Source organism: Motacilla alba, chromosome 8 (assembly GCF_015832195.1).
Source record: "Motacilla alba alba isolate MOTALB_02 chromosome 8, Motacilla_alba_V1.0_pri, whole genome shotgun sequence".
NCBI lineage: Eukaryota > Metazoa > Chordata > Aves > Passeriformes > Motacillidae > Motacilla > Motacilla alba.
Genome location: NC_052023.1, coordinates 21,311,586 through 21,329,950, shown reverse-complemented (window position 1 = coordinate 21,329,950; position 18,365 = coordinate 21,311,586). Strand labels below are relative to the sequence as shown.

Below are 18,365 nucleotides of genomic sequence, written 5' to 3'. Positions count from 1 at the left end.
CAGGACCAGAGAGCTCATGCCTGGAGGGCATCATGCCAAGATCAATGCCACGTTTGCCCTGAACTTTCAATAGAATGAGAATCATGTCCCTCATTTGATGAGTGCTGTGCTGAGCACATATCTTTTCTGAGTTATATGGATAATAAAAACAACAATACATTGAGATGGCATAGGAAAATGACTAGGAACATGTTGAATTCAGATAAACAATATCCAAAATGTCACAGGAAAATTACAAAATCATGACTGAGCTCACTAAATTTACACCAAGATCTACAATTCAGGGATTAAAGCTCTTTGAAAAGGTCATTTTTAATTTCAGACAGTCCATTTTTTAGGCTTCTTTCTTAATATTCTTACATGCCCAAATGAAATACCACCTATGGAAATGTCCATTAGAGGAAAAACTCCTTTTGACTCCATTTTTGTGGTAAATGGTTGCAAAATAATTTGATGTGCAAGAGTCAAAGGAGGGATTGTTGCCAAGCTTTTGAAATCAGGAACAGTTTCTTTGAGGGACATTTGTCAGAGGGACAAACAAGGGACAATTTCATCACACAAGAATTGGCTAAACAAAAAAGAAACTAAAACTAACTAGTTTAAACTAGTTAGTTTAAACTAACTAGTTTATCAGTTAATTATCTTCCTGAAAGATCTGAGACAGAAAAGCATATTTGAAATAAGAAAATTAACTCATCTCATCTTCTCAGGATGAAAATAGGAGAAGGAAAGAAAGGCAGAAGGGAGTATTCCCAGAAAAACAAAATACAAGGTGAGTCTATAATGCTCCGGCCACAGCCAGGAAAAGCTGTCCTGGGTGAGGTTGGTGGGTGCCTTAGCAGGGACTCTACTCGCGAAAAGTTACAGTTCCAAATTCCTGATCAAGCAAAGTAATGAGCCATGAGCTCAGGTACTTCAGTGGCAGCACAACTCCTAAGCCTCATTATGGATTCGTTTCACTTGGGCTCCAAATGGATCACTGCTAAACACATCGAGCTGCTGGATCACAGGCTGATGTAGGCTGTTCTGCAGTTTCCCTAGGAGTTTCTTTTCCCCTACTGGACTAGGTATAAAGAAAGGCAAAGAAAGTCTGTCTGGTTATGCACCTGGCATACATTCCTCTGTCCGTGGAGACAAAGTATCAGAAAGGGAAAAATAGAACATTTTTCAGTGACCCTGACATTTGATACTGATGCAAAAAAGGAAAGGAATTACAGTGTTTGAAGCCAAAAGCATGAAGTTTCTCTATATTTCCTATGATTTAATATCTCTCTCCCCCACAAACGGCAGATTCCTTTATAGAGGCTCTTGAAGATGGGCCAACAGTGCTCCAGCAATGTCTCTGATGATACAATGGAAAGTTTCTAACCACAGTATCATTTGCAGCATTTCTCATTTATTTTATCCCCAGACCCCAAAGACATGCCTTTTCTGATGGAATAAATGTTTCTTTCCACTTTTTATGAATAGAATTGAAAATCTATTTGATAACCAAATAAATTTAAAAAGACAGAATCCAATTATTTAGGTTTATATTAAATCTCTTTTAAAAGCTGGCTTCCAGCTTTCACTCAATCTAAACAGGTAAAAAATATCAGTGACCCTTAAAAAATACAGTAGCTGTTTAAGCAGATTTGTAAGTTATTTTCCAGTGACAAATATGAAGATAAGAATTTGGGAAATCAGACTTTCCCTCTACAGCCTAGTTAACAGGGCCTCTACAGGAGGGCAGTACTGCACAGACCAAGTGATAATTCAGGATTCCTGGCTGTAAGGCCCAGTCACTGCTTGGTTTGCCACACCAGCCCCGTTTTCAGACCACTTCTCAAGCACTTATCCTAGCCAAGAGAAGCAGTTCAGTTTATGCAGGAGCTAATCTGTTTGCCACTGTATCACCAAAATCTAACCATCATGACAAAGTATATAAAAAGGCACATGCTGCTTTACAGCCCTCTGCAAGTTAAAAGAGAAAAAAACTCTCACTGACTTCAAGAGGCTTCAGATCTAGCCCACAGTGGAACAGCTTCACACTATTTTTCAAGAGAAATTAAATATAAAATATCATCTGATTATTCAGGCTTGAGTCTGATCTCACAAAGAGTATGCAGACTTAATCTATTGGGCTGGAGCTGCAGAGGCTGTCGGTGGCACTGCAGAGCAAGGCATACTGTGCTCAGGCTGGGAGCTGGCATGCCCCTGCCCCTCCTTTGGACAGGGTGAAAGCAGAACCTGACCCACTCCCAGCTGAGCTGAAACATCACCCAGCCATCTGCACAGCTGCCCACTTTCGTAAAAATTATTTAAAGCCAAACACTTGACAGCCATTTGACATGCTGGGTAGGGTTTGTGCCTCACAGCCTTAGAGGTGAGTGCAATACTCTACGTATCATAATCCTGGGATATCAATGTTTAACCATGTTGTAAAGCTCTTTAGTGAGAAAGTAGTATATGCTTTCAACTAAATGGCTACAACACGGAGCTACTCTCCAGCCTGAGGACTGGGGCAATAAAATGGTTTTGTGTGACAAACTATCAGGAGAGATTTGCTGGTGCTGTTAGTCAGAGTGTAGAATCCCCAGTGCATTCAGAAGCCTCCCTTAAGGAATTAATGCTTGATTGTTTTGCCATCCAAAGAGTGTTTACAGAAGCCAAAACAACCATGCTTGCTGTCCACTGTGCAAAGAGGTGATGACATCAAGAAGACAGGTCACAAGTCTGAGTTTATAGACATTACACTCATGTTGGTATGGCTTTTCATCCACTCAGTATGATCTTATGACCCCACAACTTTACAACCTTCCCCTCTCTGGGCTTCACAGCACTTCTCCACTCTAGGTTAATCATTTCTCTGCCATTATCTGCCAACAGTTCTTATCTCTTTTGCTGTCACTTTATAACAGGGTCTCTTATCAAGCTGTACTAAATCACGTGATGGTGCCAAACCTATCACAAGTTGCAATTCTTCTGATTAGAGACTATCATGAAATGGGATACATGGTTTACAGCAGGTCACTAATGCTGGAAAAAGTACAGAGTCCACTCAAAGACATGCTTGTTACTTTCTGAATTCTTGGATATTTTTTTTTGTTGTTGTTCATCACGCCGACTTTCACTGAAGGCTATCATAGCCTGGGTCTCAAGGCCAGAAAAGTTTACAGGCTGCACCTCTCCTGTACTCAATGCTGTACCCCTTGTACCCAAGGGTACGGTATATTTACACCTAATAATGTCTTCTGGTTCTCATGCAGCCATCATACAGGAATCTATAAAACATGGATTTACATCAGCTGGTAAGTAACAGTTTTCTAACTGTTTTGAAGATTCTGCGTAAATATATTAGATTTATGGGTATCCAAACTGAAAAAAAATCACTACAATTGGGTGAGCCTATGATTAATTTGCACATATACTTAGTCTAGAGAGACTTTTACAATACCATGTAAAAATATAAGAAAACAGATGATGATCCGCAGAGTAACAATTATCTCTAGAGATAGTGCAATTATCTAATATATATCATTTGATAATTAACAGTATTTTTAGCTATGTGAAATTGTGCGTGTGCATGTAGAAACATTGGCAAAAATTAGATTTAATTTGCTTCTGGCCTGATAATTCATATTGAAGAAAACCACAGGAATGGTTTTGTCTTTTCCGTAATACTGTAGTTTCATGATGCAGGTTCTTTCTTACAGCTAAAAATTAAGATATGTCATTCAGTGGGAGTGGGCTGGATAATAGAAGTCAGCTAAGACTTCAGAGCAGCAAAGAAGTGAATACTTTCAGTAGCATACGGAAACAGCACGCGCTCCCTGTCAGAAAGCCATCAGGCACAGGTTGCTCTGGCTTGCAGGCACAAGGGGCATTGCACAGACAGATGTCCCAGGCTGTCCCAGGCTGTGGTGGCTGTGGCTGAGCCCCAGTGGTTGCATGTACCCAACACCTCCCTGCCCTTCTCCACACATTTCCTGTCTCAGGCCATTCTGTCTCTCACCACACACCTGGAGCGAGGTGTCTTTCCTTTCTCCTGTCCCACCAGGCTGTGCCCAGGCTGAAACTGGGGCCAAGCAGGGCTGCAGAAGGCTTACCAGGGGAAAACTTCATGGAGTGGAAGGCGCTTCACAAGCCAGCCTAGCAGTGCTGCAGGTTCCACAGCCCAGGGTTTTGCAAGGCTGAGCCTCAGCCCAGCATTTCCTGGCAGGGATGAAAGAAGGGATCTTTGGCCCACAAGCAGAATCAGGGCAGGCTTTCCTCCTCTTGCCCCAAAGTGCGTCATCACATGGCAGGTGAGGAGTTCACCCTGATGCAGGGTGTGATGTGGGCACCTTGCCATCAAGGGAAGCTTTGGGATGTGGGGACGGAGGGCACAGCAACAGCTGCAGGAAATAGCCTCAAACGTAACTGATCTTTATCTTCTGGGTAGAGCTGCTGCTTCTCCCAGAGAAGGGCTCCCACCTTGGACCCAACTGTGCTTCAGCCTGATGTCCCCTCAGAGTCCCTGTGCTTCCCTACAGGTGTGGGGCACTCCTCTGCACAGCTCTGCCCCCAGAAACCCATGGGAAAGGTGGCAAGTCCAGCTTCCCCTCCAGGCCTTTCTCTAACTTTTCCTCTTTCTGGTTGCCACAGAGGGACCTTCTGGCTCTCTTTCCAGAGGAATAGTAAAATAATTATACATCTCATTTATCTGAAGAGTGGTCACTCAGATAGTTTCTTAAGGTGAAAGGACAAAACCCTAGGAAAAGGGAAAATAAGACACTCAACTGTGATATTTAGGCCAATTAAATGCCATTTTCGTGGTTTCCAGAAGACTGGCAGGTCTCAGTTCCCAAAACCATGCGAATATGAGAAAACAGATTGCTACAGGGAGTAGCAGAGACTCTTGTCATCATAACACTTATACATGTGCTTCGTCACAAATATACCAGGACAGATCCACAAACCATGGCCCAGAAATAAGCAGGTCTAAATCTTGTGAAACTTTCCAAAATCCTCTGTGTACTCTGAGTACAAGGGGAAGGATTCTGTCCTTCCACGACACTGCTGAGCCAGAACCAATGATAGCATCCCTGAAAAGCTCACCTAACTCAGCCTTGTGTACTGATCACCATGTACTTGTAAGGGTTATATGGAACCCACATCAATCTGAGGGCCTCTGCTTGGAGCCGGGGAACCAAATAGGAAGTAGCCAGATTCTGTTCTTATTTGCACTGGAGAGTAATTCTTTAGGAGAAAAAGCTGTCCGCCCAGGGTAGAAGTACAATCAGCAGCAGGTTCATATGCTTGCAAGAGTAAATCCTATCCCTAGACTTTTGCTTTGTCTCATCCCTCCTGGCATTCTCCTTCACTTTTCCCTTTCTAACCAAGGCAGAGTGCATAGGTTTCACAGCCTCTGCACCCTCATCCTACCAGCCCCTCAGGGCAGGGACACTTGCTGCTTCCCACCACAGAGGCTGAGTTGCCCTTGTCAGGGAGCACTCTGTGCATTCCCCCATCTGGCCATAAGTTCATTTTTGTTATAAACCACTGACACGTCACAGCTTCCTCCCAGCATGGAGGACATCTTCCAGCTCCCAGGAACGCAAATCAGACTCCACTGATATAAATAGCAGTGGACCTCTCCCTTAGAGTGCAAACACAACCAGCCTGGAACTGGACTGTGAGTGGGCACTACTGGTTGTTGACACCTGCTTTTAGGTTTATAGTCATACGATCAAAGGGGCAACCAGAATTCACAAAATCTTAATAGTTCATCCTATCTTCCAGATGACAAACACCATATGGACTTAAAAAGGTTTTTATGGAAGTGCCATGATTTTTTCTTCTACCAGATTCTGAAGCAATACAAAGATACTTGACTGGTTTTATTTTTCCTCTAATCAGCCTCTTGTCTTAGCATCATCAGGGACACTATGCAATTTTTATAAGCATTAGCTATGACTATTTAACAGAAATAACTGTTTCATTTACTTTTTTTAAATGGTTATACAAGAGGAAAAATAATCTACTTGTAGTTTCCAACTGTGACATTTTTCAGCTTGTAGAATACTTACTGCCATCTTCATTTTATTATATGTACTCAGGCAATTAATAGTATTAAAATTAGGGCTCATGAGTTTGGCAAAGTTAGTTTTTATGTTTAGTAGTAATAGGAATAGTAGCATTTTCATATGATTAACAAAGTCAGCATATACTATCTTTAAAAGTGTGGATCAGGATTTTGGCCAGCATTTATGCAAGTAAAACTCACAGAAGTGAACAGTTTGAGCTGTGTGAGGACTGTAAGACATGCCACTGGACTTTTGCTGCTCCTCTATTATCAATTTTCTTCCCACTTTTCCTGTCCTCATTTGCTTATACTGCAAATGAGCTGTCTTCAAAAGGGGTAGTATTTACATTTACATCTGATTTTTTTTTCTGTTAGCCTGATTTTAAATACCACAATACATGAGGCAAAGATGATGCCTGTGGTCTACTGAGGGATCTCTCCACTACTGACAAAATGCCTCAAGCTACTTGTCTGTGAGGGTAATTTAAAGGTCAGCTCTCAAACTTGTCTTATATATATAGGGTGAAAATGAAGAAGTGTCTGCAGGAGGATTTGTGTGCATCTGTCATGTGGGGAAACCCATTAAAACTCCTCATGACAGATCATTATTAATGTCTAGAGTTTACTCACATATTACATGTGCAACGAACAGACATGCAAATGTACACAATCCTTATCAAGATTTCTCAGTGTAAACTATGCCTAGTTTATCTTCTCACAGTTATTATTTTACATTATGTGTGGATAAATCTTGGGACAGATAGCTAAGTATGAGCTTAAACTTTTTTCATTATAAAGATCAGCTACAAAAATTATTTTTAAATAAAGTTTTCCAAGCTTTGAAACCTAGAGGGAGGGGGAGGGAAGAAGCAGACCTAAACCATCTCTTTTTTCCACCAGCAGATCAAGGTCAATTGCCTCAGCAAAAGAAATTTCATTTTTAAGCCTGTCTGTGCAGGATAGAAATCAATTATCTCTTATGATACAGAGACCGGTGCTCAGCCCTGACGGGAGCCTTGCGGTATATACAAATATATTTGGAGTTCCATTCCCAGACTAAGCTCTAGCTTTTTAACTAGCGCTTCCACACTCGGCTCCAAAAGGGCAGCACAGACAGAAACAAAATCGCCTCATCGGAACAGTAATGATCAGTGCTGGGAAGGGGCGATGGAATGGCAACGGAGGGGAGCGTGGGGATGGTCCGGGCAGTCCCTCGGCTGCCGCGGGGCAGCGGCTGCGCTCCTGGGCGCGGAAGGGAGCCCCGCTGATGGATTCGCCTCCCCGTCTCCGGTTGCGGGGGAAGCCGCAGCCCCCGCGGCAGACAGCAGCGATCAGCGAGCGCGTTTCCCCGTCGCACCATTAGCGGCAACAGGTCCAGGCAGCGCGGAACTAGAAGGCGTTTTCCGTACAAAATTCATGTAATTTCGGGGCGGGAAGGGGAGGGGGAAATTTCTAATAGAGTCCCTGCTTGCAAAACTGTATCTTTAAATGTTGAGTGAAACACAGCTGATGACGGGATCGATGCAGGGAAGCCGTGCCGCCAGCCCTGGGCACGGCTCACCCCGTCCCCAAGGGCGCCCGGGCATGCCTTAGCCCTTCCACGCCTTCCAGTTAGTTCAGCAGAATGTCGGTCGGAAAGCTGCCTTGCGGCAACAAGTGCCCGGCCGTCCGTGCCCCCACGCGTGCGGAGCGGGAGGGAGCGCGCCCGAGCGGGCGATGCTCACCGGGGCACGGCCCGGCCCCGCGCCCCGAGCCGCGCGGGACGGAGCAGACGTCGGCGGGATGCGGTGAAGTGTTACGACACCTCGCTGATGACTCACTTACCAATAAAAGAAAGGCAATCAGAGCGATGCTTTACCACCCACTTGGCCCTGCTCGCTCCTCTCTCCGAAGTCTCCTGTCATTCTGCATCACGCTGCTGGCAGGTGCTCATAAGAGCAGCGCATTCCGGCGGGCAGCAGGAGCTTGGCCGAGCTTGAAAAATAGCTTTTCGGTCAATAATTGACCGTTTGGAAATGGCTCTCTATACCGGACCAGAGAGGAACGACGTCTCTGTAAAGCAAAAATGAATGATTAGTTGTATAAAAAAAAAAGGCAACAGGCACAGACGTGATCTTCTGTGGCATGCATTTTACTACAAAAGTATGTCAGTCTGAGGCATCCACTCTGTTTTGCTGAGAGTGGATCAAAACCAAACCAAACCAAAAAAAAAAAAAAATTAGGAAAAATTAGGGGGAAGTGGGAAGTGTATTTTTGTGTTTGGAGTGGGTTGATTTTGCAAGTTAGGGATTTTTTTCTGGGTTGTTTGTTGGTTTGTTTGTTGTTGTTTTGGTTTGTTTGGTTTTTTTTCCTATAAGCGACAGTTTCCCAAAGCCTGAGTTGGAGGCACTAGCAATCTCCATTTAATGAATCCCTAGGAACTGAATGCAATATCGCCTCGACAAAATGATGAAAGGAGACCGTTGGCTACCGTGTTTGGAAGATTTCGAGGTAGTCTGCTCTTTTTACTGTAGGGATGATCTGCTGAGGAGAGGAGAGGAGAGGAGAGGAGAGGAGAGGAGAGGAGAGGAGAGGAGAGGAGAGGAGAGGAGAGGAGAGGAGAGGAGAGGAGAGGAGAGGAGAGGAGAGGAGAGGAGAATTATATTGGCCATGCTTTTCCTGGTGTAAATAGTCTCGTAAAGCTGGGCGTGACAGGTGTGTGAGGTCAAGCAGCAAAATCGCGTTCTGAACTTTCCCAGCTGCACAGGGATCCCGTGCCGGCCGCACTGCCGCACGCTGCCTTCGCCGGGGCGCTCCTCGAGGCAGCGCCACTGCGTGCCCGTGGCAGTGACAGCCTGTGCCCGGCTGCCCGAGGCTGCGTCCCTGTGCTGAGGACAGGATGCGTGACGCTGACTCCCTCCCCGAGCCTGGCTCAAGTCACCGCTTCCACTGAGTGATGGCTCAGAGCGGATCTGCGCTGGCGGCGAACGGGAATGTTCAGCGGGAGAGAAAGGGAGACAGGATGAGGATTTCCCTCCTTAAATACTTCCCTTTAAGTATTTTTCATCGGTTTTGGATTTAGACTTCCCAGCGGAAGAGTTTAAGCCCTCTGCTTATTTATTTATTTCATTTGTTTCTGAGAAGTTTTTCTTGAACATCTACCTCCCCCCCCTCCCCCGCTCGTCCCACCCCACAAATGCTCTCTTTCGCTACTTTGCTGGGAAGGTCAATTAAACCTTCTCCGGGACATCTCCCGACACAAAGCTCGAAGAGAGCATGCTATTTGTTTCTCATCGAGAAGACCACTCCAAGCTGGAAATGTTTCTGCTTAGAGAAAAAGACTTTGAAATTTGCTCAGGTTCTGTGCCCTCTTGGAAGCTGTAAGCAATCGGAGCTTGCCTTGAAATATCATCACACAGAAACCTCTGCCTTGGAAACAAAGAGGTGGAAAAGCTTCAGATTATTTAACATTAGAGAGTGAGGTTTTTTTAATGTAAATGTACATACATTTAAATAGGGAAGTATAAAGTATTCCAGGTCTTGCTCCTTGTACTTATCAAGGCTGCTGGAAGCTCCCCGAGCCATCATCTTTTATAATTATAATTACACGCGTCAATCAAGACCTTCAGGCAAAGTCAGAACAAGGCAGGCAAACTCAGGAGAGAAATCGCATTAAAAAATAAAAAAAAAAGTTTGGAGAACTTGGTAAGGAATGGAGAAGACATTAGAAGAAAGGGTAATTAAGGTTGCTCAAGGCAATCGTGAGAGCTAGAACTCCATGTTAAATTAAATGTAGCCACAAGGGACCAGGTATCATTTATAATATGCACTGCCCTAAACTGTTACTTCGGAGAAATGTGGATGTGTAATAACCACTCCAAAGTATTTTCATCCATAGCGATAGCTCGCAGAGTCACTTTGCCATGTACAGTTGGAACTCCCTCCAAACAATTCCCTGGCAGAATGACACTAGTCCCCCGAGTAGGAGGGAAGAGCCCGGTGACCGGTGCTAGGGCCGCGCCTGCGGGGGAGTATTGTCCGGGCAGAGCCGTAGCCGTGCGCGGGCCACCCGCCGCTGGGGCACTTAGCCGCGGTGCCCGCGGGGGCCGCCGCCCGCCTGACCCCGGCAGCATTCGGGTTTTGCCTGCCCTGTCCGGATGCGGCGTTCCCTTTCCCGGCTTTTCCCCAAAACGCGGCTGCCTTCCCGGAGCAGCAGTAGCGACAGCGGCAGCACGGAGCGCCCCGTCGGGGAATCGCCAAGCGTCATGACCCACCCGGCGGCGAGCGAGAGGGAGGGGACCGGTTGTCCCTGATGCAGCCCAGCGGGCTGCAAGATCCAGATCGGCAGGTGTCCTGATGGTCTGCTGTCAATGCGCTTGGAGCTGTGTCCTGAGGACTCCTCCTGCGGGGAAGGGCTGCGAGGAGGCGCCGCTCCTCTGCGAGCCGCCCCGGGAGCGCTCCGGCCGCCCGTCGGGCCCAGGCGGCCCGGCCGCAGGCTCCGAAGGCCGGAGGGCGGGCGGAGGCCCCCGACCCGCAGCCCTCGCGGCGGGCGCCCGAGGGAGGGAGCGGAATCGGCGCTGTGCTGCTGTCGCCGCCAGTGTTGAGCCGCCCGGGACCAGCGCAAGGCGATGCTACGCGGTGGCGCCTGACAGAGGGAATGTTTGTAACTAATGCACCTGGGAATAACTTCCCAAGGGTCGAGACAGGGTCTCAACAAGAGTTACTTCTGCCTAGAAACGGGGTCATTCTCTCTAGATGGTTTTCGGCCAACCCGTCTTAGCCATCGAACTGCTCGGTCCTGCATCTCGCCATATTGCAGTCCTAAAATTTATTCGCAGATGACCTGTTCAAAGGTGAAATTATAACCTGGGAAATAACGTGTTGGTATCGTTCGCCTGCTCGCGTTCCCGCCCGAAGGCGAATGGCGAAAGGCGACAGTGGAAGGAAAAAGAGAGGTCCGGGCCTCTCTGAGCGTTGCATCCATCCCTCAAATATCAAACGCTGCACAGAGAAGGGAAAATAAGAGTTCCACTCCGGTGGTGCTGGTGTTGGATTGGCTAGGAATCTGCGTTGAGTTAGCAAAGGTGTCCCAGCTACTGGTTGCAAAAAAAAAGTTAAGAGCACAGCCGAGTCCGCTCTCTGCAAGCGAAACGCTTGTCCCAGCGCGGGTTCACCCTGCGATCATCAGGGCTACTGAGTAAGTTACAACAACCGCCAGTTTTCACTATCGCTCTCCCAGCCGATGGGAAATGCCATACTCCGCGATGGAGAAACTTCCGCGCCTCATTTTCCATCGGAAGCAGTTTTCACCGCCAAACATTTTCAGCTCCTCCAACACTTTATACAAAGAGTCAGAGGAGAACGGGCAACCGAGCGCTCGGACGAGGGGCTCGGATGCTTTCCAAGGTGCAAATATCGCTCATTCCACACCATCAAACCTATGTGGCGCAGTAGGAACGGCGTGGAAGCCCCGGGCCCTCCCGGAGAGAGGAGAGGAAAGGCCAACGAGGGCAGGCAGACCTCCGGCCCGGCTCGCCGGGCGGTCGGCACCCAGTTGCCCCCGGAGCCCCCGCAACGCCGCGCCGCGGGAGGCACACACTTGGGAGAAACGAGTTCTTTAGGACAACTTGGAAAATAGTGTCGCTTGCTGCACTGTGAGCCGGGGAAGGGGAGCTCAAGCGATGGCTCTGCCAGGGCTTTGGCTTCTGTGCAAAGGATGAGACTGGCACGGACCGATTTCGCAAGGCGCTTAGGGAAGGGAGACCCAAAAAGCCTGAATTAAGTACAGCGAGCACCAGTGCGGTTCCCGCTTGCTTGTTTCAGACTCCAGGGCTGCGCGGCGGCAACGCGTCCGCAAGGGCAGCGGTTTCCGCTGTCCACCCCCGCCCGCCCAGAGGGAAGGCGAGGGCCGGGATCTCCGCAGCCGGCGCTGGCAGGACGAAGGCATTGCCCCACCGGCACCAAGAGAGATTGAGCGTGGCTGCCCACCGGCAAAGAGGCACGGCCGCTGAAGGCAGTGCAGGCGTAGCCCGGCTTGGCGAGGCTGGTGGCCCGTCGGGCTCCGCTGGGGCTGGGAGGGGAGGCAACAGCCCAGACTCTCACACCGCAGCACCGTTTAAGAACCGGGTAGGGGTGACTGCACTGGGCCACTGCGTGTGCTCTGTGCGTGTGTGTGCGCTGGGGGTGTTGCTCATCCCGCCTCTGCCTTTATTGGCTGCAGCGGCGGTGTCGGGGGCCCCCCTCCGCCGGAGTCCTCTCTCCCCGCAGCCCCCGGGCTCCCGGAGCGCCTCCCCGCGGGTCCGGGGCTAGAGGTCCCGACTCGGCACCTCCGCACTCGTACCGGGGGGAAAAGGGGGAGGAGGAGGGGGAGGGGAAGGAGGAGGAGGAGGAGGAAGGGAGGAGGGGGACGGGGGTGGGAACCCTGTCCAGCAGCACCAGCGGAGGCAGAGTGCTCCTGTGCACTGTGCCGCTCCGCATGGATCGGGGCGCCGGGCTGCCGCCGTACTGAGCCCCGGGCGGAGCTGCTGCGGGCTCCCGGGGTTCCTCCTTCCTCCCCAGCACCCCCGGTCTTCCTCCTCCTCCTCCTTCTCTCTCCTCCGCCCCCGCCGCCTGCAGCTCGACTACCACTCCGCGGCTCCCTTAGCCGCGGGCACCCGGCGGCTCCTCCCGGCGGCCGGGGCCGCTCAGTACTCCCGCTGCAACCGGGCAAGGGCTGGCGTGGAGCAGAGGGAGGGAAAAACAGGAAGAGGGGGAAGAGGCAGCAGCCGCCGAGCGCCCCTTGCTCCAGCTAAATCTGTGCTGCCGTGTCCAGGTGCTGGTGTCGCGGACGGACACGGAGCCCCCAGCCCGGCCCGCAGCCGCCTTGTCATGCTACCCAAAGTGGAAACGGAGGCCCTGGGACTCGCCCGGTCGAATGGGGATCAGGGGCAGATGCCGGAAAACATGCAAGGTAAGGGGGGAGACGCCGGGCGCTCCCCCTCCGCGCACGCTCGGGTTTCCCTCGGCAAAGAGCCCCTTCGTCCTGCCAAAAAAGTTTGCGGCAGTTGCTTGCGAGCTGCCCCGTCACCGCCCGCTCCGCGCCCCACCGAGCCCCTGCCTTCGCGGGCCAGCTTTCAGGGTGGCTCGAGCGGGTACCGGGGGCCAGGGTGCCAGGGCCGAGGCGACGACAAAGCCCTGCTCAGAAGGTGCAAAGGGGGCCGAGAAACTGCCAAGCATCTAGCAGGCGCGAGCCTACCCCAGGGTGCAGACGTCCTATTGGACACTGCCCGGCTCCGCGGCAGATCCAGGGGATCTCGGTCTAATCCCCGTTCCGCGCAAAACTGCCTCGAAGTTTATGGCAGGTGGAGGTACGCGTGGAAATTCTGGCGAGCACCCCGTGTGTCACACACCGTCCCGAAACGGGACCCGAGGCCTCTGTCCCGCGGGTGCGGCGCCCACAGGTGCCGTGCAGGTGGTCGCGGCGGTACCGCGAAACTTCGCAGGAGAGAAGTTTTTGGTACCCCGTGACGGGTTTGCGGGGTACCAGGGTACCCAGGAAGGCAGAGGGATGCCCGAGCTGGGATGGCGCTGGAAATGTCTATGTCGGGTGGCGGGACCTGGTTCGGGGCCGGGGCGGTGCGCGGAGGGAGGCGGCGCAGACCCCGCCGAGGGTCGGCTCCCTGCCTTGGAGCCGGCAGCCCGGTATGGCCGCCCTGCCCCGCGCGACTCTCCCGGGGCAGAAAGTCCCGTCCCGGCTGCTCTTTAGAAACTGTCCCCTCTCCTCTTGGGAGCCTACTGGGAAGTAGAGGCAGGTTGGGCCGGGGGTTTCGGAGGTGCTGGGAGCGACCCGACCGCCCCTTTTCTGTCCCGTGGAGGATGTTCCGCGCAAGGGCGCGGCGCTCGGAAAACCCCTGCTTTTCCACTTTTTCCTACGGGAAGGGCAACTTCGTCCCAGCGCCGGACCCTAGAGCCGCGACCGCGGGAGCAGAGGGGAGGGCCGGGCCCTCCTCCTCCTCCGCCTGCGGCCGCCCCGTGTCCGCCCCACGCCGCTGACAGGAGGCGATCCCCGGCCGCGCCGAGGCGGCTCAGGAAACGTTTTGCCGGCAGCGTGACGGCGGGATAATGCTCCCGCTCTCTCCGGGAGCTCCCTCGAGCGCCCGGCGCAGCCCCTTGCCTTGGCAAGCCGGGCGGCCGGGCCGGGGGCTTCGGGCGGAGTCTGATCGCCCCGCTGCCCCCGAACTGTGGCAGCCGCAGAGTTAAAGACAAAGAGGAGACATCCTAAGCAGTCCGGCGGCGATGCTCAGCGCCTCTCGCCGTGTTCAGGAGTCCTTCGCTGCCACAGTGCTTGCCGAACAGGTCGGAGGCTTAGCGGCAGGGAAGGGGAAGGAAACTGGCCCTGCACGGAGCATCAGGGTTTCTTCTTAGAAGTAACCGGAGCTGCCGACTGAGCTCCTTGTGAGGGTAGCCCGGCTCGAGTGGGCACGCTCCGGGCATTCATTCCGCATATTTTAGCCCCTCGTTCCCTTCTGACCGCCGGCTTCTCCCCTCCTTCTTCCCGAGCGGCAGAAACTTCAGGCGGCGCCGGCGTGCAGGTTTCACGCCAGGGCCCGGGAGCGGGGGACGCCGGGTCCGCCGGCCGGGCAGACCCTGAGCGCATCCCCCGAGCACGGCGGGCCCGGCTCGTGTCTCTCTGCCGACGCGTGAACAGCCAGAAAGCGTGTCCCCCGCGGCCGCGGAGCTGCTGGCTGCGACAGCCGGGGCTGCCGGCACGCAGCGCTTGCCCTGGCCCGCAGGGGTGGCGGTCATCCCGAGACCACGGGCTTGGGAGGCGCGGAGGATGTCGTTTTAACCTGTTTTTGCGAGTAACTAACCTGGATTTCACACGGTGCAAAAGCGCTGGGTCTGTGAGATACATTTCTAGTCTAGCTAAAAATTTGCGGGCTGATGTTGAAAAAAAACTTAAACGGAAAATAATTACTTTCAATATACAAGTGAGAATCTTTTCGTTCTGCTTTTCAAAAGCTTGCCCCTGATCATTTTCGGATTTAAATTAATTCTTTCAGTTTATAATTCCATAAAATAAGGACTAGGCTAAAGGCACTCTATAAGTATACATACTTAGAACATAAAACAGAAGCTGATGCATTTTATTACACTTGCTAAGTACCATGCAGATTTGCTGATGATGGGAAGTTGAATGTCTCCATGCAATTTATTTTTTTAAATATAACTTTTTTCTCCCTATTTTCAGTGGCGTGCTTGTTTAAGTAAGCTTTGTCTCTAGATGAGAAAGTTGCAGAATATTTGAGTTAGTAATGTAAATTCTAATTGAATATGCTATTTCTCCTTTCCCCCAGTGTCTCAGTTTAAAATGGTGAATTACTCTTATGATGAAGACCTTGAAGAGCTGTGTCCAGTCTGTGGAGACAAAGTGTCTGGGTACCATTATGGACTTCTCACCTGTGAAAGCTGCAAGGTTCTGTTACTAATCAGTCCATAAAAACACAAGTACAGCAAAAATGTTTCAAATACAAGCAGAAAAAAGGATAATACATAAACCATATGTATAATATTTTGGGTTATTTTTGATATGTTTCTTAATATAGTCACATAAAATAATTAACCACCCAAAAGCTTTAGGATGTAGAAGTCTCTTTGAGAGAGAAATCTGCACAAATGCAAACAACTTGGACTGTTTTGCACTGTAGTTTTGTCAGTAGTTTTGTAGTTTTTTTAGTATTTTGCTGTTGTGGTGTAGTTCTAAAACAACTTTCATTGCTAACTGTGTTAAATACTGGTTTTAATTGATTTATATTTCTTTTTCTGGAAGATAAAGTAGGAAGATTATCCTTCATGCAGATCAGCTTTGCAAAATCTAATGGAACTTTATTAAGATTTTTATTTTCATTCTTCAATATTGCAATGTAGATCTCTGCGATTATAATGACCATGCACTTTTTTTATGCAAACTCCAACTGTCACTTTGGCACACAAAATCAAGTAACCAATTAATATATAGAAAGATGAATATACCTGTGTTGGTCTGTTGTTCTATAAGGTTTAAATAATTGTGAATTTATGTCAGATTTTTCATGTAAAAATTTTTAAAGGGTTTTTACAGTTATTTAAGCAGTGCACTGTAAGTGAAGCTCCTGTGCCAGAAAAATGCAATTTAAAACACTTAGTTGCATGGAAAAATTAACTAAGCCCACTATGTTTTCACTAAAAAAAATAATCAATGAGAAGTGAATGACAAGCACTTACTGTGGCTTCAGCATGCCCCACTGGGATGTAAAACACCCAGAGGTACTCTGTACTACTCTTATCTTTGCAACTACTTATTTCATGTAAAACTACTTGAAAAGGAAGAATTTAATAATTCTGCAATGATTTAAGAATACAAAAGAAAGCGGTCAGTGTCACCATTTCTGCCACCGGTGTTAGAAGCACAGAAGGCTACAGCCGCCTTTAAGTCTCACCAAGCTTTGATATTAAGTCTATAAAACATAGCACTAACACAAGAAAACCTCCTCTGGAATCTGGTGGCTATCTCCTGGGTTCAGCTGGCTAATTTAAAATAAACTATGTAACTTTGTAAGTGCTTGAATGGCATCTGAAAATTATCTTACCATGATTTCCATGAAATGCTGAATGAAACACCCGTTCAAGCGAAACAGGCTAATTTTTGTGTCTATCATACAGGGATTCTTTAAGCGAACAGTCCAGAATAACAAAAGGTACACATGTATAGAAAATCAGAATTGCCAGATTGACAAAACACAGCGAAAACGATGTCCTTACTGTCGATTTCAAAAATGTCTAAGTGTTGGAATGAAATTGGAAGGTAAGAGCTATAGTCTTGTTGATATCTTCAACTATGCTATAAAATCATAGGATAAGATGATAAGATGTTAATGCATTGTATTTCATATTTAAAAGTTATATAGTTATGGCTTTGAAATGTTAATAAAAGGTTACTTTGTATGATCAGTGAAATTGTTGCTTTATTAAAAATATCTATTAAGTAAATGGTAGATCACTACCATTTAGGAAGCAGTCAAAACCATAATCCATTTTGTCATATAAGTATATAGTTTGACATTTCAGGCTTTTAGAGTTTGTGAATTCATGGATCTATCTTGAATAGTTTTGCAGCTTTTAAAAAAGACTTAATTTAGATTAAATATAAAACAACTGTCTAGATTAGAAAAAAAAAATATTCTTGTGCTATGGAGAGTGATCTGATTTTATTTGTATTTTATCTAGGGTTGGGTAGTTTTGGTTTTTTTACATATGTTCTTCTGACAACAAGGCAGAACACAAAGAAACAGATAAAATAAGGGTTTTTCTTACACTGACTTGCCTTTGAGATTAAGGAACCAAATAATCTCTAAAGTTGTGTCCTATATTTTTGTGATGCTACACCTGCGAGGCCATTGTGATTGAAAGAGGATAAGGCATTTTGAAGTACACTTTTTGACTTCATTTCATTTTCTCATCTACAGAGAACAATGAAAAGTGTACAATACCCTTTGAGATAACCAAATGCAAAAATATCATCAACTTGAAGTTGTGAATCATGCATGGTTCATTCTAACTTTGATATAAAAATATTAAAATTCAGATTTCACAACAGATGACATTTTTCCTTGACTAAAGACAGTCTTAAATTCATTACTGTTACAACTCTATGAAATAACATTCACCCTAGGCGCTTAACCAGAAAAAAATCAGGCCAAGGAGGGAAACTGTAAGCCATGAAGGGAACCAGAAAAGACAAGAGGCAGTGACCAGGTTCTGGAAAGGCAAGCTGTTGATATAACTGAAGATAAACAGAAAAATCAGCCTCCTGCAGTTTGATTGATTCAATAGTGTGGTATTTGCCCACAAGACTGAGCTAGCACTGACACACTGCACTGAACATCCTGAATCATTGCATGTGCCTCCAAATTCAAATAGTACAATTACAGGGCATGTGAAATCCTGTTGTCATTGTTGGCATTAAGAAGAAGGATAAAATACATTTGTCTACTCCTACTTTTAACTCCTCTCACTTGCTGACAATGATACAAGACTAAACTTTGTCTTCTCTCATTGCACAAAGTTCACCTTAAATTTAAGTGGGATGTATACAAAAGCACTTGCCAATCCAATTTGGATCACAGTTTTTAATTGCAGAGTACCTGTAAGGATACTGTGTATACAGATTTTAAATTAATTACATTTACCAGTGATGAAATAAATTTAATGCATTTTGCTAAAAGTCAACATTCAGCAGTAATATTGGCAGCTCAATTTTTTTCCTACAAATTCAAGCAAAACACCAGTAGTTTTAAAGGTACTGCAGAAAATGTACTTTAGC

At 48.1% G+C, this 18,365-nt stretch overlaps 1 protein-coding gene and 1 long non-coding RNA gene across 6 annotated transcripts in view; one reads left to right on the top strand and one right to left on the bottom strand.

The window, feature by feature from the left end:
* The window catches only part of LOC119703637, a 122,408-nt gene extending 114,967 nt beyond the window's left edge, over nucleotides 1–7,441 (bottom strand). Inside the window, exon 1 of the long non-coding RNA XR_005257677.1 lies at nucleotides 4,002–7,441. This is a non-coding gene — a long non-coding RNA (uncharacterized LOC119703637). The remainder of the gene's footprint in view (nucleotides 1–4,001) is intronic.
* Nucleotides 2,836–18,365, top strand: part of NR5A2 (nuclear receptor subfamily 5 group A member 2) — an 88,424-nt gene continuing 72,894 nt past the window's right edge. The window contains exons 1-4 of one of the 5 annotated variants that reach the window (XM_038143699.1): nucleotides 2,841–3,290; nucleotides 12,837–12,974; nucleotides 15,361–15,479; nucleotides 16,706–16,847. In XM_038143699.1, the coding sequence (XP_037999627.1) occupies nucleotides 3,227–3,290; nucleotides 12,837–12,974; nucleotides 15,361–15,479; nucleotides 16,706–16,847 (463 nt within the window). In that variant the 5' untranslated portion in view covers nucleotides 2,841–3,226. Of the gene's footprint in view, nucleotides 3,291–10,841; nucleotides 12,152–12,232; nucleotides 12,337–12,435; nucleotides 12,975–15,360; nucleotides 15,480–16,705; nucleotides 16,848–18,365 lie in introns of those variants that run through there. The other 4 variants (XM_038143700.1, XM_038143703.1, XM_038143701.1 and 1 more) reach the window with 4 other exon arrangements.